The sequence below is a fragment of the Clarias gariepinus genome, chromosome 18, assembly GCF_024256425.1.
Source record: "Clarias gariepinus isolate MV-2021 ecotype Netherlands chromosome 18, CGAR_prim_01v2, whole genome shotgun sequence".
In the NCBI taxonomy this organism is placed as follows: Eukaryota; Metazoa; Chordata; class Actinopteri; order Siluriformes; family Clariidae; genus Clarias; species Clarias gariepinus.
In genome coordinates this window covers 26,806,506-26,828,207 of record NC_071117.1, presented here as the reverse complement: position 1 = coordinate 26,828,207, position 21,702 = coordinate 26,806,506, and the positions used below count along the sequence as shown (strand labels likewise).

At 40.0% G+C, this 21,702-nt stretch overlaps 1 protein-coding gene across 6 annotated transcripts in view; it reads right to left on the bottom strand.

The window, feature by feature from the left end:
* Window positions 1-133: 133 nt before the first annotated feature.
* The window catches only part of LOC128506637 (GDP-L-fucose synthase-like), a 39,825-nt gene continuing 18,256 nt past the window's right edge, over window positions 134-21,702 (bottom strand). For all 6 annotated transcript variants that reach the window (XM_053477186.1, XM_053477182.1, XM_053477183.1 and 3 more), the window contains exons 2-10: window positions 18,871-19,031; window positions 18,594-18,708; window positions 18,363-18,491; window positions 18,124-18,197; window positions 7,181-7,314; window positions 6,300-6,431; window positions 3,859-3,938; window positions 1,232-1,331; window positions 134-999 (exon numbers count right to left, since the gene is read on the bottom strand). In XM_053477186.1, coding sequence (XP_053333161.1) covers window positions 944-999; window positions 1,232-1,331; window positions 3,859-3,938; window positions 6,300-6,431; window positions 7,181-7,314; window positions 18,124-18,197; window positions 18,363-18,491; window positions 18,594-18,708; window positions 18,871-19,031 — 981 coding nt within the window. In that variant the 3' untranslated portion in view covers window positions 134-943. The remainder of the gene's footprint in view (window positions 1,000-1,231; window positions 1,332-3,858; window positions 3,939-6,299; window positions 6,432-7,180; window positions 7,315-18,123; window positions 18,198-18,362; window positions 18,492-18,593; window positions 18,709-18,870; window positions 19,032-21,702) is intronic.

Below are 21,702 nucleotides of genomic sequence, written 5' to 3'. Positions count from 1 at the left end.
TCACCTGACTATAACTGATTGTCTGTGAAGGAAAGTGGCTAGAAGGAAATTAGCACCATGTTGTTACATGTTCTGGTTTTAACCAATCAAATGTCTTCAAGCTTTCTTGTGAAAATAAAGAAAAAGAGCAAGATTTAGATCAAAGTATAATTTTATTTTTTAAATGATTTTTTTTAAGTGATTGTCATCAGATAAAAAAAAAAAACAGCACAGCATTCTACGGAGCCCCCTAAAGGGACATGTGTGGAAAAAAAATAAACTTTGGAGGGAAAAAAATTTCACCTTGACAAAAAAAAAAAAAAAAAAAAAATGCAAGGCAAAAAAATTAAGATTGTGCATATCGCAGAACGTTTGCGAGATCTCGCAAAAAGTTTGCAGCAGGTGGCAGCAATGCTTCTAAAGGCTTGATCCTTGATCATGTAATATCGATCCAATCCAACAAGTCCAACCAAGTCAGTAATGCGCCTAAAGACTGGCTGCCAATCACTAAAAAAATTTTAAAAGAAGAAGAAGACGCATACGGGGAAAGATAATACTCGGCTGATGTTAAACATGCATCTCGGTCTCGGTTTCCTTTTCCTCTCCAGATTTTTTCCCCTCGTGTCTCATATCCCGTTTTTTTTTTTTTTTTTGCCTCGCATTTTTTATTTTTTTTGCCTCGCATTTTAAATTTTTTTTGCCTAGCATTTTTCTTTTGCCTCGCATTTTTTATAATTTTTTTTGCCTGGCTTTTTTTTTTTGTTGCCAAGGTGGATTTTTTTTTCCTCCAAAGTGTCCTTTTAGGGGTTCCGTAGCATTCTAAACATATCAAAAAAACAAATAACCTGAGATTGGAAGGAACCATAGTTGTCCTTATTCTTAAACAAAAAGACCGGAACAGAAGAGAGTTCACAGAAGGTGTAACACCAGAGGAAAAGGAGACGAGTGTCTCTCAGCGGTGCCTTCATTTGCGAGCGGTGTCGTAATTAGCAGCAAACCAATCACATGTCTCCTTCACAGCTGAGGAAAAACATAAGCAGATCCAGAGTCAGTGTGTGTGTGTGTATATATTTATTGTTTCAGAGTGTGTGAGGAAATGTGTTTTGCAGTAAGTGTGTGTGTGTGTCAGTCTTTGTGTTTGTATCTTTTTTTTTCTTCTTTTTAACAGAGGTTGGAGTACAGTAGGTTGCATTACCACCTGACAGTGCGTGCGCGTGCGTGTGTGTGTGTGCGTGTGTGTGTGTGTGTTCACCTGTATGGAATGGGGTGAAGGTAAAATTTGGAAGGTAACTTCTCAGCTTAGCATTACTCGCGGTTTTCTTCAGCTGTCCATCACTTTTGTTTGTGTCATACTGTACAGGGTGGGTCAAGGACAAACACTGTGTTTTACTGTGCACACACACACACACACACACACACATACACACTCAGAGTGCATTTCCACACCACTCCTTTTTCACTCCCTGGTTAATCTTTTCTTAAAGCCACTTGACTTGTTAACTAAATTTTAACAAACTTGAGCCTAAAGTCTTTGATCCTAAATGGTTTTGGAACATTTTAACAAATGTTTAATACAAGACACAGCTTAGAGTTAGACTAGAGTTAGACGTTTTAAACTAGTAAGGTTTATTGACAATTTTAGCATCTCTTGGACCTTATAAAGTTCGTTGTTACGAACTGATGGGGTTCGTAAAATTCCGCACTGAATTACAACCGCTCAATTTGTTTTGTGCCCTTGGAAAACCAAAGCCAAACAAGAATGTGCAGATAAATGTGAAGGACAGCACACACATTCCTCCAGCATGTTTTTCTCCACCCCTATGTGACTTTCTGCTGCACATTACCCAGGTCAGATGTCGTCTCTGGGCCTCCCTGTGTGTGTGTGTGTGTGTGTGTTTTTTAGCTTACTGGCAGTAGACTAGTTGTATGTTGTGAATGACGCACTCCTATAAGGAATCATCAAAAAAAGTGAAATGAGAAGTCTCGATGCTTCAGTATCTTATAAGTGAAAGTACAAAAAAAATTGTGTTCAAAGTTTTTACAATAGGACAGTCTTATCCAGAGTGACTTACATTGGATCTCATTGTACTTCCGAGCAGTTCAGTGTCCTGCTCAACAGCTAGTCCTGGGATTTGAACCTTTGACTTTTTTATACCTCTATCTCACCTGCACGCTTTCGTGCAGTGGCCAGCAGTACGGTTCATCATGATTCACCACGAGTTTCTGGCGCTGTGAATACATTTCCGTCTTAATTTCTTCAAAGCTTGCGGTCCTTACAGAACTTTGCGGAATGCCAGTGGAACGTCGGCTGGCAATCGCGGCGCCTCACGGTGCCTAACTCCACATCTCACCGTGAGTAAAACCACATAGGTGAGATAGGGGTATTAGCAGTAGTCTATTGCCTTAAACCCAAAGCTACCTTAGCTGTCTTAGTTGTATTTGCCTAATACTAAACCCTGCTATGATAAGATGATTTTTATGTCTTTAGATGGAAAAAAAACGTAGAATTAAAAGAAGGGGTACTAACTATTGGACTGTGGTTTTAATCAGATGTATCTTTTTTTTTTTTGGAGAGTTCCTGCTCTCCTGATCGCGGCACTGAAACTTCTCTCAAAAGAAGATTTTAAACGACCTTGTTATATACCATTTAGGGAAGTTCAGTGCTCTTGGTGTTAAGATCCTATCAGACACTACAGATTATAAAAACCTTCTAGACAGACTAGAAAATGAGTTCGGACCTTCAGGAAAGGTTTATATTTAGTCTTGTATAGCGATAGTGTATACAAGACTAAATATAGTGGAGTGTGATTCTTCCAGTCCTAGGTCCTCTACTGTTCTCCTTACACGTTATTCCTGCTTTTTTTTAATTTTTAATATTACTATTATCCAGGACTATGGGGTTTCTCATGACAGCTATGCAGATGATAAAAAATCTATATAAACCAAATGTACATGCCTTAAAAAATAAAACTGGATGCATTAAAACCTTTTTTTTTTCACAGCAACAAAAAAAGAAAGCGTGCTCACTGCTTATTAAAAGGGTAGGGCACTGAGAACGAACACCTGTTTAAATAATCTAGGTGCAATATTGACAAGGTTTCAAATTTCACTAGACACATCCGGAGGCCTATTCATGTTTTTTAATTTTAATGGAGAACCTGACAGGGACATGGCCATCAAGTACTTAAAATAAACTTGATAAATGCACACTCTTCCACTTTGTCCCTGTTCCCACTGCATATTTTGATATTTTTTTTACGACATAGTGGGAACTTTAGGTCTTTGTTGCGGTGTGACAACGGCCTTAAACATCATACATCTTACAACTCTTTCAAAATGCTCTTTTCCAACCCTCATTGTCTGTACCGCTTTACCATGTATACAGGATTGCAGAAACGCAGGACACACACACACTTACATGCTCATTCACACACTATGGGCAATTTGGGAACACCATTTAGTCTCATCTGCATGTCTTTGGGCCGTGGGAGGAAACCAGAGTACCCGAAGGAAACCCACCAAGCACTGGAAGAACTTGCAAACCCAACGCACACAGAGCCGAGGCGGGAATCAAACCCGGACCCTGGAGATGCGAGGTGACTATGCTAACCTAACACTAAGCTAGCGTGCTTTATCATAATTCTTTAAATTGTTTTCCATTCTCTTTAAAAACATAATAGATGCATTATGTAAAGCATGTTTAATTTCTAATGTGTATGAAATGTGCTGTATAAATATGCTTGCTTGTTAGGGAATAATAAGTGGGAAACAGTTTCATGAGCGCCGTTGTAGAGTTTAAAGTTCAGATTTCAGTTCAAGGCCAGGTTAGTACACACACACACACACACACACACACAGTATGCATAAAGTAAAGGATACATTCACAGGTCCTGTGAAATTAAAAGCTTTTACAATCTCGTCCACTACATCTTTAATGGTCATCTCATCCTCTTCTCCAACTGTAAAAAGAACAGAGAAACGCGCGTGTGTGTGTGTGTGTGGGTTAATAAGTAAGCAGCACTGTAAGAGAACAGTATTGCACAAGCCAAACATAGCCACCTTTATTATTATCAGACATTTATAAGCATTTTTGTAAGTTAGTATATCGATTCCAAAGAGTGACATTCATACAAACAAATAAAAGAAAAATAAAAGAAAATATGAAAATTTATATGATGGGCAATAATAAATTATGATGGAATTTTTATGACCCTGTTCGTCAAAAAGTCTCACGTGACCACTATATATACAATAGAGAGTAGTGATGGGAAGTTTGAATTATTTTAGTGACTCGCTTCTTTGACTCTCGTTCATCAAAATGAACGAATCTTTTCATTTAGTTCATTTCGTTCTTTTGATCAAAAATAAAATAAAATTATGCCTTTTCAATAAAAAGACCCCCCCAACACTATAGTTTTAGTAATGATACAATGCAACTAAGGACATATTATAATAAACAGAATGAGCAGCTCACCATCATATCTTCTAGTCTGAGTCGTTCGTTCTTTTGAATCTATTGCAACACATAGCGTCTATGGGAGTCACGTGACAAAAGAACGAACAACTCGGGACTTGAAGACTTAATCGAGAAGAACCGTTCAATTCTGTTTCCTGTACATAACCTACGGAGGTTTTGCGATGATTTGCGCATGCGCGCCCAGTAGAAAATGAACAAATCACTCTCCGAGACTACTCGTTCTTCGTTCTTTCGTTAAAGATTCGTTCAAAAAGAACGAATCATTCATGAATGACCCATCACTAATATAGAGATGTATAACATAATCAGTTGAGTCCTAAGTTATTTTGTTGCTAACAACATACATAAACACAAACTGTAATCACACCATTCAGTTGTTCTCAGTAGTTGTTAGCTATTAATTGTAGGAACAAATGGTTGTTTTTAAAACAAGTAAGAGACTCAGAATAGCGGCGACTAATCCGTCTGATTCATTTGAACCGTTGGACTCGGCTGATCCGCCGAACTCGCAGCGCGGAGTGAAACAGCCGGATCCGAAGGCCTCGGTGTGTGTTCATGAGTCCAATGATTCTGAGGCTTTGCTGAGCGCCCCTAGTGGAGGACCATGGCACAAACAGGCAGAATGCGTATCACAATGACACAACAAACCGCAGCTGTTTCACTTTTACGGTATTGTGTGGTTAGATGCGCCGTCCTATAATCTGATTATATTACCAACAAACATCTATGTAGATGTGTATTATGAGAAAACTGGGATAAAAAAAAACGCCTCTGGCATTTATATCGCATCAGGCCGGTTTCCAAAACAACACACCTTCACCAGAACTGTAATGCTAATGGCGCTAACAGTGCGATGATTCAGCTCAATGTATACAATGACTGTATTATATGCAGGAAAACCCCAGCTCAAATGTCGACTTTACCACATGGATTTTCCTTAAATCTAAAAAAAAAAAAAAAAAAATTTGATACCGCAGATATATTTATAATCATTTTATTCATTTGTTATATATGTTGTTGCCTAAAATTGTTTCTATGTGCATTTGTCATTAAAATAAATATTGGTGTTTCATAATTCATGATTCTCAGTCATTTACATTTTATGGTCACAAATAAAAACAGACTCAAAATATTTAAATATATAATAAATGAACAATGGACAATATGGACAATGCATGATGGACAATAGGAAAATGCATTCAGAATCCCTACTGATTCAAGTAATTCAAACCATTCGTTTAGTGAGTGATTCAGAAGGAGTCGAATCCGAAATGTTATCATTTTGTTTGTTCCTTGTTTAATTCATGTTTTATTCAAAATTTTATCTATTTTACTTAACGTTTGTTTTTTTTTTAGCTGATTTCACTGTTTAATTCCATGTGTATGTGTTTTTGTCATCATTTCCCCACCAATTTATTCTATTCTATTTTGATTGTATTTTTTTCTGTTACCATTTTAATTTATTATTTTCCCCCTCTCTATTCCAGTCTACTTTATTACATTCACTTCTTTAGCTTGTTTTTATCTTCGGTATATGTTTATTTGTTTGTTTGTCTACAGACACAGAAGATAAGTAAAAGTATCACATAAAGTTATGCATTTCAGTCAGTATGCTTAATATGCAGACTTTAGTAGCAGAAATAAGAAGAAGAAGAGGAGGAAGAAGAAGAAGAAGAAACACTATGCACCCTTTGGTGCTTGGCCCCCTGGTAACCATAGGCATAATATAGAATTCAGTCTAACTTTACAGAAGAAATGTACCACTCATGCTGTTAAACTGGTCTTTATGTAACGCTTTCCGTTCATGTGTTGTAACAAGAATGCACGGGTGGAGAGTGAGTACCTGAAAGAATGATTGGCTCTATCTCGTCATATTCTCTTAACACCCAGATGATAAGACGAGCCAAGTCGACAGAGAAAATGAACTGCCGGAGTCCTTTGCCAGAGCCCCAAACCTCCAGAGAGGTCCCATCCCCTAAAACACACACAGTTTTGTTATCAGGTTTGTCAGGTGCATAATCATGCAAAACCCACACATCAATGTCTGTCTAGTTATCAGAGTCCACAAAGGAAAGGCAGATATGTTTGGTTAGAGCCTTAGTTAACTGCACACAGACGTGTCATGTCACATACTGTAGGTGTGAATCACTTACTGCAGAGAAAAACAGCTCGATTTTGCATCTTTTAATTCATCTACAGAACCAGTTTTCAGTTTTTTTTCAGCTCATGTTGCTAATGCTACTCTTTCCTACAGACATCTCCTCATCGCAGCCACTAGATCCTCGCCTTCGCATACCGTAGAAACCATTGCTGTGTTTGTTCTGTAGAGCGTCTCAAACGTCTTTATACATATGGGATCTAAAGGCTTATTCAGCTAAATGTAACGGTGCAAACTGTATATATATATATATATATATATATATATTAAAAAAAATTCTGTACATGACGGCTATAAACACTAACACATGGATCAACTAATTGTGGACAAATTTCCCATGATGCATGATGTTTGAAGAAGACATCCTGGAGATCTGTCTAGTTTCCTGGAGATGGTGTTCATGTTGGTGTCATGGTGGTTTGTGCAACGTTACAGTTGGTGTGAAATGCACTAGCACAGAACTGCACGGTATATATATTTGTTGTCCTTGTTCAGGGGAAATCGGCTATGGGAAATCTGTGTCGAACTGTGTGTGTGTGTGTGTGTCACTGCTTCATGACTCTTACGTTTTGCCTTGTAGGTCTTGTGGATGAGTGCAGGTAAAACGTGAGCGTCCTCGATGTTAAAGTTGTCGTAGGGCCCAAAAATGTTTGTGGGAATGACAGCTGTGTATCGCCGTCCGTGCTGCTGAAAACAAGCCCTGCACACACACACATACACGCACATACAATTATGCACAAAGTATAATGTATGTACTCAGTCACACTGATGCATTCTATCAGTGTTCTATCAGCAGGTTAAACAAATCGTCTAGAAATATTTCACTTGCAGTGAGCAAAACATACACACACCCATACACACACCCCTACACACACCCATACATGTATGTCATGCTTCCTTGAAGTAAAGTGTACTCAATCATTTTAAGCAAATATCTTTTAGGTGATGCTACACCCCTTTAGCAAAAGGAAGTATATTTAAGTACACTAATATTATACTTCTTAACGTTTCATGCCAAGCCTTTATTTAATTAAACAACACAGTTGACCAAAATGCTAAAAAAATTTATTTATTTTATTTACACTAATAATAAAATTTCTAATCCACTGCTTTAATAGTATTAAATATTGAGAAGGGATCACATTGGAGGAACATGAAGCGGCTAGTGCTTTCCTCCGAGTGTGTTACTCCGCCCCTAACGGTGTGTGAGCGAGCAGTTTAAGGAAGGAAGGAAACACGTAATAGTCTTTGGCCCTCCCCGCTGAATGGTAATATTAGCCTCAATGTGGGAGCCCCCTAGTGATGGGGAGGAATTGGACATGACTAAATTACGGAGAAAATCTGGAAAAAATCCCCCCTTCCCCCCCAAAAAAAGCAGCAGAGCATGAACCTCTGATGGAAGAATCATGAGAAAGGGTGATTTAATTGCTCAAATATACAGTACTTAATCCCGTAAAAAAAAAAATAAAGCTACACTTGCTCGTTAGAACGCTGACACTATTTCAGCCAATCAGCGACTAGAGTAGGGGCAATACCAGCCAATGGAAAACAGGAGGCGGGCACATTCTCTGTTTTCTGATTGGCTCTAGTGATGGGAAGTTTAAACCATTTTAGTGACACGGTTCTTTAAATCTCGTTCATCAAAATGAACGGATCCTTTTTGAGTCATTTAGTTCATTTTGTTCTTTTAATTAAATAAAATAAAATAAAATGTAAAATAAAATAAAATTAAAAAATTTCAACAAAATAAAATGTTGCCTTTTTATTAAAAAGACACCCAATACGTCTACATACATAAATTTTGGCTATAGTTCCAGTAGTGAAAATATTACAATGCAGCTAAGGACATATTATAATAAACAGAATGAGTAGCTCATCTCTTATATCTTCCAGTCTGAGTCGTTCGGTCTTTTGAATCTATTGCACCGCATAGCATCCATGGGAGTCACGTGACGAAAGAACGAACGACTCGGAGTAGAAGAGTCATTGAGAACGAATTGATCAATTCTGTTTCCTGTCCATAATCTACTGGGGTTCTGCGATGCTTTTTTTGCATGCACGCCCAGTAGAAAATAAAGGAATCACTCTCCGAGATACTTCTGAGTCATGTTAAAGATTTGTCCAAAAAGAACGAATCGTTCATGAACGACCCATCACTAATTGGCTCCCCAGTCCTCCGCTTCTAGTTTGAATTCACAGCTGGACCCTGCGACATTGCGTGCGTTAGTTCTTATCGTTATTATATTATTGTCATCGGCTTTTTGTTAGGTAGTTTGAAATTAAGTACATAGTTTAAACTATAGAATGTGATGTTGCTAAATCTTATGTACGTCTCTTTTGGTTTGATTCCCACCTCAGGTCTGTGTGTACGTGCTCTCAGTGCTGGGTTTTCCTCCAGATACTCCAGTTTCCTCCCACAGTCCAACACATGCAGATTAGGCTCATTGGCTTTCCCAAATTGCCGCTAGTGTGTGAACTGGCATGTTAGTGTGTGTGACAATGTCTGTGTGCCCTGTTCAAGTTATACCCTGCCTCATGCCCTAAGTCTCCTGGGATATGTTTCGCCCCAAATGACCCTGTACCCAGGATAAAGCTGTATAGACAATGAGAGAGTGACTTAATTACAGCTTACATTTCTTACATTTTAGTACATTTCTATTCATACAGTATAAATACTGTGTATCTCTTGGTCTATCTTAGTGGAATCATGTGGAAGACAGCTAACTGGACAGTTATCTAGAAGAACATTGCTGACACCTTCTACAAGGAGAATAAACCAAAGAATGCCATGGCTGAAAGGGCTGGCTGCTCGCATGTTCGGTGCAGGCTTCTAAGTGGTAAATCCAGAGCAACATATAGTGTGAATAGGAGGTAAAGAGGCATGTGCTAGCAGGTTAGCACGGGGAAACTAGGAATATGGCAGGGGTGTTGTGTGAGAGAGTATCAGCGAGAATAAAAGGAAAGGTGTACAAGACAGTGGTGAGACCAGCGATGCTAAGGAGGCAGAGTTGGAGGTGGTAGAGCTGAAGATGTTGAGGTTCTCTTTGGGAGTAAGAAGGTTGAATTGGAGTCCATCAGAGGGACAACCCATGTTAGATGTTTTGAAGATAAAGTCAGAGAGGCCAGATTAAGGTGGTTTGGACATGTTCAGAGGACAGATTGTGAATATATCGGTAGAAGGATGCTGAAGTTGGAACTGCCAGGCAGGAGGTCTAGAGGAAGACCAAAGAGGCAATTTATGGCTGCAGTGAGGGAGGACTGAAGTGTAAGAGAAGAGGATGCAGAGGATAGGGTTAGATGGAGGCAGATGATTTACTGTGGTGAAAGAGAACTTTCAAAAGACAAAAAAGAAAGGAGAAGACATGTTGTGTCAAATAAACAAAACATGTTGAACTAAACAAGAAATATTTTATTTGGCTAGCAAATTTATCTGAAAATTTAAGTAAAGGTTTTTTTTTTTTTTAATCCTGCAACTTGTTACTTAACTTTTTTACGTTCAGGGTTTGTTTTACAGTGTAGCCTGCAAAAATGTTTATAATTTAAGATAATGGACCTAGCCTTCTTTTTATTATTAATACTGTATTATTTCAGGGCAATGCCTCAGGGGTCCATACTAGGTCTTATTCTTTTCTTTCTATAGTCATATAGTCCTTTAGTCCTGAAAGCATGGTCAGGCTCGATGTATTACCACTTCCCTGTACCATTACTGGCATGACAGCACAGTGGCTTAGTGTTTATCGCTGTGGTCCCTAAATTGCCTGTAGTGTGTGTGTGTGTGTGTCCTGTGATGAATTGTTTCCTGGCCTAGGCGTTCATGACCCTGTACACAGAATAAGCTTATGCTCTAATGTTTGCCTATAAGGGTTCAAATTACTTGGCTTTCTGCTACCCTGATGATTAATTGCAGTTCTGTTCTTCAACACGCTCACTCAGATCCTATGATTGGCTCTATTTATATACACCAAAGACTAAATATAAGACCAGAGTTGATCAAGCATGATGCTGTGGGTGCACCAAGGTTGTGGAATGATTTGGCTTTTAATATAAGGTCATTCTACTTTTAATGTAGCCTGACCTTATATTAAAGGGAAAAAGTTGTTTAGTTTTTTTTGTACTTGTTTGTTTTTTGTATTTTTGTATTGGTTTTAATGGCACTTTTTTAATATAAAACACTTCGTTAACAGTTTGTTATAAAATAAGGTTTTAAATGATTGAAATTTCCTTCAAGAATATGAACAAGTATACTTGTAGTACAAAATACCAAACTTTCTAAGTATTCTTCCTAAAAGTATTCTTCAAAGCAGGGGTCACCAAATGGCAGGCTCTGATCCGAACCTGGTCTAATGCCTTGTGACATAAATAATAATAATAATAATAATAATAATAATAATAAATATAGTTGCAAGCAACGATTAGCGGGCCCAAGCACCATGCGCCCTCTCCACCCTAAGCATACTTTACAAACTATGACATAATAGGGCTGAACAAAACATGTTGTTCGTGTGTTTGTGTGTGTTTGTGTGTGTGTGAGAAAGAGAGATGTGTATATGTGATAGTTAACATTTATGATGTGTACGTTAGTGTGTGTGTGTGTGTCTGAGATAGAGAGAGATGCGAGTGTGTGATATGAGTGAGAAGCGAGTGTGTGATATGAGTGTGTTTGTGTGTGTGTGTGTAAGAAAGAGAGATGTATATTTGTGATAGTTAACATTTATGATGTGTATGTTAGTGTGTGTGTGTGTGTGTGTGTGTGTGTGAGACGTGTGGGTCAGTCTGTGTGTGATGAGTAAATGTGTTTTTGCATGTTTGTGTGTGAGTCTGTGTGTTAACATTTATGATGTGTGTTATGTGTATGTATATTGTATGTGTGTGTGTGTGAGAGAGGGAGGTGTGAGTGTTAACATTTGTGATGTGTGTATGTGTGTGATATATGAGTGTGTTTGTGCGTGCATGCGTGTGTGTGTACAAGTGTGTTTGTGTGTTAACATTTGTGATGTGTACGTGTGTACAATAAGCCTTACACTATGTTTTCACTGAATATAATGTCAATGCCACACAGAAAGTTTAAGGCATCGTCACGGCTGACCCGTTTGAGATATCAAAAATCCCTCTACGATTGTGCATCCTCAATGTCTTTAGATCACAGAGGCCCGGTTTGGTGGCGATCGTATAAATTCCCTAGGAGGAGTATGTCAAAATCCATCTCGCAAATGACACAAAATAATTGACTTCCTGTTGATTTGAGCCCAGGACATCCAAAAAGTTGCTCTGCTCAATGAGCTCTAAATGTGTTTTGAGTTTCATCTGCATATGCTCAAGTTTGTATGAGCTATGCAGCAAAATCCTGTGGCAGCAGATTCCAACCTGTCTGCCAATTTCCATGAGTTTTTTTTTTGGGCGCAATCCAGTATCTTCTTGTGCCAGTCCCAAGTCTGGATAAATGCAGAGAGTTGTGTCAGGAAGGGCATCCGACGTAAAACATTTGCCAAAATCAACGATGCGAATCACGAATATAATTCCCATACTGGATCAGTTGTGGCCCGGGTTAACAACGACCACCACTGGTGTTGTTGACCTACAGGGTGCTGGTGGAAATTGGGCGACTGTTGATCGAAGAAGGAGAAGAGGAAGAGGAGAAGAGGAAAGGCAAGAGTTTAGGAGTGATAGTAGGGACTTCGAATGTTTGGACCATGACAGGAAAGGGAAGAGAGTTGGTTGATATGATGCAGAGAAGGAAGGTGGATATACTGTGTGTCCAGGAGACCAGGTGGAAAGGTAGCAAAGCCAGAAGCTTAGGATCAGGGTTCAAATTGTTTTGCCATGGTGTGGATAGGAAAAGAAATGGAGTAGGAGTTATTCTGAAAGAGGAGTTTGTAAGGAATGTTCTAGAGGTGAAGAGAGTATCAGATAGGGTGATGAGTCTGAAGCTGGAAATTGAAGGGATAATGTTCAATGTTGTTAATGGTTATGCCCCACAGGTAGGATGTGAGTTAAAAGAGAAGGAGAAATTCTGGAGTGAGCTAGATAAAGTGATGCAAAGCATCCCCAGAGGTGAGAGAGTGGTGATTGGTGCAGACTTCAATAGACATGTTGGGGAAGGGAACAGAGGTGATGAAAATGTGATGGGCAGGTTTGCTCTTCAGGACAGGAATGTAGAAGGACAGATGGTGGTGGACTTTGCAAAGAGGATGGAAATGGCAGTAGTAAATACTTTTTTCCAGAAGAGGCAGGAACATAGGGTGACGTATAAGAGTGGAGGCAGAAGGACTCGGGTCGACTACATCTTGTGTCAACGTTGTAATCTGAAAGAGGTCAGTGACTGCAAAGTGTTGGTAGGGGAGAGTGTAGCCAGACAACACAGAATGGTGGTGTGTAAAATGACCCTGGTGGTGAGGAAGGTGAAGAGGACAAAGGCAGAGCAGAGGACAAAGTGGTGGAAGCTAAAAAAGGAAGAATGTTGTCTAGTCTTTAGGGAGGAGTTGAGACCGGCTATGGGTGGTCAGGAGGTGCTTTTAGTTGACAGCCAATGTGATCGGGGAGACAGGTTGGAGGGTACTTGATGTATCATCAGGTATGGGGAAAGTGGACAAGGAGACTTGGTGGTGGAATTAGGAATATAGTATACAGGGAAAGAGGTTAGCTAAGAAGAAGTGGGACACTGAGAGGACTGAAGAGAGTAGACAGGATTACAGGGAGATGCAGAGTAAGGTGAAGGTAGAGGTGGCAAAGGCCAAACAAAGAGCATATGAGGACTTGTATGCTAGGCTAGACAGTAAGGAGGGAGGGGACGATCTGTACAGGTTGGCAAGGCAGAGAGATAGAGATGGGAAGGATGTCCAGCAGGTTAGAGTGATTAAAGATAGAGATGGAAATGTACTGACAGATGCCAGGAGGGTGATGGGAAGATGGAAGGAGTACTTTAAGGATTTGATGAATGAGGAAAACAAAAGAGAACAAAGAGTAGAAGAGGTGACTGTTGTGGAACAGGAAGTAGCAAATATTAGTAGAAGTGAGGTGAGAAGGGCGTTGAAGAGGATGAAGAGTGGAAAGGCTGTTGGTCCTGATGACATACCTATGGAGGTATGGAAGTGCTTGGGGGAGGTGGCAGTAGAGTTTCTGACTAGTTTGTTTAACCCTGTAAAGCCCACTGTTGCAGAATTACAACATCACTTTTAACAATTCTAAAAAAAGGCCAGCAATTGTTTTATTTTCCTCAAAACCACATTTACATATTTAATGGGTCCTATTGTTTGTACTCATGATGCTATTGGATGGAAAAAGTGTTTATAGGTCTGGTCATCTTGCCGTGAACTTACTCTACTTGCAAACTTCGCATTGAGCTGATCTCCTGTTTTTGCACGCCTGGATTTGTCAGGATTTAAGTAAGTAAAATCTCTAAAATATTTTTTTCTATGTTTATTACAATGTCTAGAACATATACATATTTAGTTATTTTAGAAAACATTGATAAAATTTGATTTAGAGGTTATTATGTCTATGTTGTAATTCTACAACGTTGGGTCAGAGTGGTAGCCTGTTGCATTGTTTAGGGACAGGTGTGCATGGTCTTGAATGTGAACCTGTTAGTGCTCTGGGGGGATGCATGTGTCCCTTTTAGTATGATAAGTAGACTATAATAGGCCAATTAGACAGCATTGTTTGAATGTAGTGGAATTTTGATCAGCATTTGCATTGAAATGGTTATACTTTGATGGATAATACTTAGCTCTCTACCCTTGATACATGGTCTACCACCCTGTCTATTCTTTGTTTATCTGCTACAATAAAAGACCTATATGTGTTATTCACATATTTAATTACATTTTTTCAAACCTTTTCAGTTTCAGAATGCCACCAATACAGAAAGGTCATCTATTCAGTGTGCAGGATGTGATTGCTGCAGTCCAAAATGGAGAGAGTGATTTTGAAATGGACTTGGATGACACTGATGCAAGTGATTTAGAGAATGAGGATGTAGGTGAAATGGACAAAGAAAACCACCAACCCATTGACTGCCCAGCTAATGATGATGTGGACATCACGCCCCAACCAAAAAAACACACAGTGCCCCGTGACAGGTTTCGTTGGTTGAAAAAGGAGTTTATCAGTCCTAATACAGATTTTTCTGGTTCAGAAATCACCAATGATGCCACCTCCCTTCTGAGGGGAACCACAACATTTGTGCTGTCAAATGGTATGACAACAGAGCGGTCACACTTGTGTCATCCTTTGCTGGACCAGAACCTGTGCAGAAAATTCAGCGGTGGGACAAAGCCACTAAAACCATCATTGATGTTGAGAGGCCTTACATTGTTGGTACCTACAACAAACACATGGGGGGTGTGGATTTGTTGGACTCATTTGCTGCCAAGTACAAGTTTCCCATGAAATCTCACCGCTGGTACATTTACATCTTCTGGCACACCATCATCCTTGCTGTAATTAACGGCTGGCTCCTTTACAAGCGGGACTGTAAAGCTCTGAAGATGACTAAGAAAGAGATACTGAACAGGCGACAGTTTCAGGCACAACTTGCATCCTCTCTCATCCTGGTGAACACGCACAACACATCACCCAAGAGAGGGCGACCATCTTCAAGGAAGATGGAAAAGAAAAGAACTGTCTTAGGGATTATCACTGCAAATAAACACATTTATTCAAACCACACTGAATGTGACCAAATAATTATTTCCAAAAATGTTATTAATAAATGCTTATTCATAAAAAATATGATTGTTGTGTGATTATTACTTATGATATATACTGCTATGGGGCTAAATAAGTGAACAACCCTGCAAATAAATGCTTAAATGTTCTGTATACCAGTTCAGGCAAAGTGAGTACAAATACAGACATTCTGCTCACAACTAGGCCCAACGTTGCAATATTACAACATTTCCCTAAAAACTTACTAGAAAATAAAAAATGTGAAAAATCTTTAATTCCTACATCAGAGGCCTCCTAAAACAATATCTGAGAGGTCAAAAAAAATTTTGCTCGTTTTTTTCTATATTTGGGTCTTGGAGAGTGAGAGGATTCCAGAGGAATGGAGGAGAAGTGTATTGGTGATGATTTTTAAGAACAAGGGAGATGTGCAAAGCTGTGGCAATTAATCGAGGTATAAAGCTAATGAGCCAAACAATGAAGCTGTGGGAAAGAGTAGTGGAAGCTCGGTTAAGTGCAGAGGTAAGCATTTGTGAGCAGCAATATGGTTTTATGCCTAGAAAGAGTACATCAGATGCAGTATTTGCTTTGAGGATGCTGGCGGAGAAGTACAGAGAAGGTGACAGGGAGTTGCATTGTGTCTTTGTAGATTTAGAGAAAGCGTATGACAAGGTGCCAAGAGAGGAGCTGTGGTATTGTATGAGAAGGTCTGGAGTGACAGAGAAGTATGTTAGAGTGGTGCAGGACATGTATGAGAGCTGTAAGACAGTGGTAAGATGTGCTGTAGGTGTGACAGAAGAGTTCAAGGTGGAGGTGGGTCTGCATCAAGGATCGGCTCTAAGTCCCTTTTTGTTTGCTCTGGTGACAGATGAGGTAAGACGGGAGTCTTCATGGACTATGATGTTTGCAGATGACATTGTGCTTTGTAGCGAGAGCAGGGAACAGGTGGAGGAAAATTTGGAGAGGTGGAGGTATGCTCTGGAAAGCAGAGGAATGAAGGTTAGCCGCAGCAAGACAGAATACATGTGTGTAAATGAGAGGGACCCAAGAGGATTGGTGAGGCTACAGGGAGCAGAGATAAGGAAGGTGCAGGATTTTAAGTAATTAGGGTCAACGGTCCAGAGCAACAGAGTGTGTTTAAAGGAGGTGAAGAGGCGGGTACAGGCAGGTTGGAATGGGTGGAGAAAAGTGTCAGGTGTGTTGTGCGATAAAAGAGTATCAGCGAGAATGAAAGGAAAGGTGTACAGGACGGTGAGACCAGCAATGCTCTACGGCTTAGAGGCGCTGAAGAAAAGACAGGAGGCAGAGTTGGAGGTAGCAGAGCTGAAGATGTTGAGGTTCTCTTTGGAAGTGACAAGGATGGATAGAATCAAAAATGAGTTCATCAGAGGGACAACCCACGTTAGATGTTTTGGAGATAAAGTCAGAGAGGCCAGATTAAGGTGGTTTGGACATGTTCAGAGGACAGATTGTAAATATATCGGTAGAAGGATGCTGAGGTTGGAACTGCCAGGCAGGAGGTCTAGAGGAGAACCAATGAGGAGATTTATGGATGCAGTGAGAGAGGACATGAAGTTAGTTGGTGTGAGAGAAGAGGATGCAGAGGATAGGGTTAGATGGAGGCAAATGATTTGCTGTGGTGACCCCTGAAAGGGAACAGCAAAAAGACAAAGAAGAAGATGTCTACAGTACATTCTCTGGGGAGAGAGTAGACCTCTCATCAGTCACTACTGTATGTCCCTAGCAGTGGAGAACACCCTCTCACTAGGAACTGAAGTGGCAAGCACAGCAAGGTAAAGTCTTGCCATCTTTGCAATGTGAGGGTATTTACACTGGCATGCTAAATTTGTCACATGTGCAAAGCAAGATATCTGTGGCCCCAGTCCAGCTTCTGTCACTGCGTTTACTTGGTTTCTGGTGGATTATCTGTGGTGACTGGGCTATTGCTTCATGTGCATTTTGCCTCTTCAACTTCCACCCTGCTACCGCTTCTAGTAGTACAGTACCTGTGTGACTGCATACAAACGACCAAGTATGGCCTCATGTTTGCTGCATAAAACACCCCGAAAGATTTAGGAAACGCTTTAGCCTGCTCTGATTCTGGTGCCGATTCTGCTTAAATGCAGCGATGAGCAGCTGTTGCTGTACTTGTTGTGGTTCGCATCCTGACTGCACACCAAGGTGATATCAGTTCAGATGCATGGTCATGCTCGATCTTTACGACTTCAAAACAGTTTTCTCGTACCACTAGTGCCTACGCACTAGTGCAATTAATCCGCAGGTCACGTGCATGCCGAGCCGTGGATCAACTGTGATCCATTGCACGTCTTGTTGCCATATGGTTTAGACCTGTAGTCATGTGTGCGGTGAAGCAAATGAAAATGGCACAGAAACATAGGTGTTCTTAACAAGGAGAAATGTTTTTATTTAAAAAAACACGCATTTCTTCTTTCTGCATTACGCTCTATGAGGCCTGTGTGTTTCAGTTGCTCATCTGTATACTTATTAAAGTACTTCTCACTTGGGAAATATATTTGAACTTAAGTATACTTACGTAAATCAACTTTTTTTTGTTCACATGTATACACACACAGGAACAAGTTGAGCTCTACATGTTTTTACTGCATACACCACATCACTGTGGAAATCACCCAAAGCAATCTATCCGCCACTGCCACCAAACCAGTCTTCAAAATTGGTAATATAATCTTACTAATCCCCTAAACTACTCAAACTCAAACATCTAGAAGGCGCCCACACTGGAGACTCCTTTCATCACTCGTCCATCAAATACACAATAGTCCTCTTAAAGATCTATTTTTTAAATTACCGGGATGTGACAAACCTGTTGTGAACGTCGACCATCCTCTTGGCGTAGGCATAACCAGAGTTTGAGTCATGAGGAGGACCGTTATGAATCTGTAGACAAGATAGACAAGCGACAGTTTACCCCTTTACACCCCTGAACTGTATTTCTTTGCTCCTGTATTCTTGTTTATCCCACATTTGAATTTCTGCAAATCTGATCTTGTCCAAAATGCGATACTTATAATCATAAACAGGATCGAAGAAAAAGAGGTGTACCATGGTCTCATCAATGGGGTAGGGCGTTACATCTGGAAAAATGCATGTGGACAGGCAGGAGACAACTTTTACTACATCAGACTCGTGGGCCGTTTGCAGCACATTATCGTTGATGGCCAGATTCTTCCTCTTGAAAAAATAAGAAACAAAAAACGGTCCAGCAATTTATAAAGAATTGTGTGTATGTGTGTGTGTGTGCGAGAGAGAGAGAGGGAGAGAGAGATTGATTACCCAGAAATCTAGGTTCTTTCTCAAGTGCATAAAGAGCCCCCCCACCATAGCTGCGAGGTGGATCACGTGTGTGGGCTGATGCTTCTTGAAGATTTCTCTCGTCTCAACTGCGTTACTGATGTGAAAAATAATGCAAAAAATATTATAATGTTATAATACTTCTGTCACATCATCCTTACATCATCAATGTACGATGAGAAAAGTGCGATATAGACAGAGCAGATATACTCAGGGCAAGTTAAGTTGGCACAATGGTTGCTTGCTTTCAGGAACTCACGTCAGGTCTGCGTCTTTAGAGCTGAGGAAAATCCATGTTTCTCCCTTTGACTCGTATTTTTCCTCCCGCACCACAAACTCGATGGCTTTGCCCACCAGGCCGCTGCCGCCCGTCACCAGCACCCGCATCGGCCTCCGGGTCGGCCCCGTCTTACCCTCCATCTGGTGATCAGATAAACAATCGGTTCTGGATCAAATTTATTTCCACAGAATCCTAACACAAGTAATGAACAGTTTGAACAAAGACTTGATGAGAATGATGTGAATATTCATTGTCTGACCCTAACTGCATGATCTGCAGGCAATTCAAAGCAGGATTATGCAAATCGGAGTCATGGAAGCAGCATAGTACACTGTTTTTAAAGTTTCAGTAACTTGAAATTGAATGGATTTATAGTTAACATAGATGCAGTAACGTTTGGGCAGAGCTAATGCACACTTGACATCATCATCACCGTTAGCATCAACCCTGGCATGCAGTATGCTCATGATCAGCACAATGTCAATATTGCATCCTTTCAATTTCAATGCATTTCTTAACTAGTCTTTTGGGGCAGAATGAGTATACAACATACATCCTTTAAAAAAGAAAATTTCAAGTATTTTCTTTCTCACATTTTCTTTCTTTTGGGTTATTTGAAATCAATACACATGTTGTTGTTGGTCTTTCACTGCTCATGGTAAATGGTTGGACCATCCGGTCCACACATACAAGCTTGGCACAGGTTTTACACTGGATGTACTTCCTGACACAACCCTCCCATTTTATCCGGGCTTGGCATCCAGAGGCTGTGGTTTGGCTGGGTATCCAAACCGGGCAAGGCGAGAGTGCTATAATATAATATAGCACCGTACCGTACCATACCGTATCATATATCATATCATATCATATCATATCATAAGCATCCTTTAACTCATGGGGATGCTTTTGTATTCTACTAGATCGTAACCAAGTGAACAGGAAGTCCGACCTCACCACACACTGTCTCAATACACAGTAGCTTAGCGTTGCCCATGTTTTTTTTTTTATGTTTTCTTCTTTGAAATAATTGCATTGTGAAAAAAGTTATATATTGTTGTTCGTCTGAGGATGTATTTGCCTAAGACTGAGAACTGCTATGTTCAGATTATTTGTACACAAAATACTTTAAATTAAAAGAGGGGCACTAACTTTTGCATATGACTGTACCAGTGTCAAATTATGAGATGCAGACCATTGAGATCTGAAGCCATGACATCATAGGTCTGTTCCACAAGCTTATCCTTAAAATTGTAGCCCTGCATGTTCTCATTTAATATTTCAAAAACGCATTGGCATCTTGCCCCCAGAAACATAAAAAAATCCAATAAAGCGCTCCTGAATTTTACCTGCACTTTCCACATCACGAGCAATGACAGAGAGTTGGGCACGGCAGGATATATCACTTGTTTCATCCACCTGCCATCCAAAAAAGGGAGCATCCTAAATATTACCTCTGATCTGATCTGAAATGGTGGCTGCAAGAGCAGAGATCAAGTCATTTTGAATAGTATGGGACATACCAGATAACACAGTTGAGGACTCGAATTATGTGGACAGGACAGTGTCATATTTAGCTAATGTTTCTGTGAACTCCCTGTAATTCCCCTTGTTGGATGATTCACTATTCTCATCATGTCCCCTAAATGACAGCTCCTGCCGGCCTAGCAAGGATGTCACATCAATAAGGCGGTTTAAGAAGGCCCTGTTTTGTTTGACTGTTTCATTATGTTTAGCCACTTGAATGCGAGCACCTTCATTTATTGCATGCTTAACCCTGATCCTTCCCATGCAACTTAATCTTGCACATGCACTCACATGTTCATTGCTCTTTTCATGTCTTTTATATGCCCTGTCAAAGTTAGACAGATCTCCAAACCCCACCTTTGACCAAACAACACATCCGTGAGATGGTTTCATCAAGAGGCACGGCCAGCAGTACATTTTATATGTCACAGCACTTCCAGTCAGTCAGCTAACTTTGTCATACCAGGAGAGCTGAAAAGACCTGTTATTTTTCCCTATCTTTTGCACTAAATCAATCTTAGGTGTTGATCTGCCCTGCTGTTTAATTCTAAGTTTTTCCTCGTAAGTAACACTTTCAAATGGCTTCGCCAAAATCAGATCGACAATATTAGCACTGTCTGCCATCGTGTGCAGTTTTACCCACGACGCTAGCCTACTATATGAATGAATGAATGAACAATCTAAAAAAAAAATTTAACTCTGTAAAAGTGAAACAAGGAATGTGGTGTATAATTGTGTGAAATGTATGATGAAAATCAAGCAATTTCGCCAAGCAAATATAAAGAAATAGGTTGCAGCAGTTTTTATTTCGACTAAGCACGAATAGCTTCAGCGATTCCTTATAGTACAAAATCGCTGTCAGTCAAAAGGAGATGCAATCTTTCGACAGACTCTCCAATCATTACGCAGAAGCTCGGAGTCCAGGCTAGCCCACTCCTCATTTGCTCCTCATTCACCTCCAGAGACACTGAGCATCTGTGGGTGGGACGTAATCGCAGCGTTTATCCAATGACCGTCTAGTTTCAAAGCACTGAAAAAAAAAGTTCAAAGTAGCCGCATTCAAGTCAATGGACGCTGGGCTTCAACAGGAAAATGCACTGTGACGCTACGGGTATGAGAAGAAAATCAAGTCAGCCGACCTGCTATATCTAACTGATTCTGAACGAACTCGTCTTTGAGATGAACGTTTTCTAACGCATTTTTAGTCAATAAAATGTTAATACAATAGTACATAATTTGACCATTAATTTTGTGACATTATAGGTGAAGCTGAGCTTCCCTTGCAGT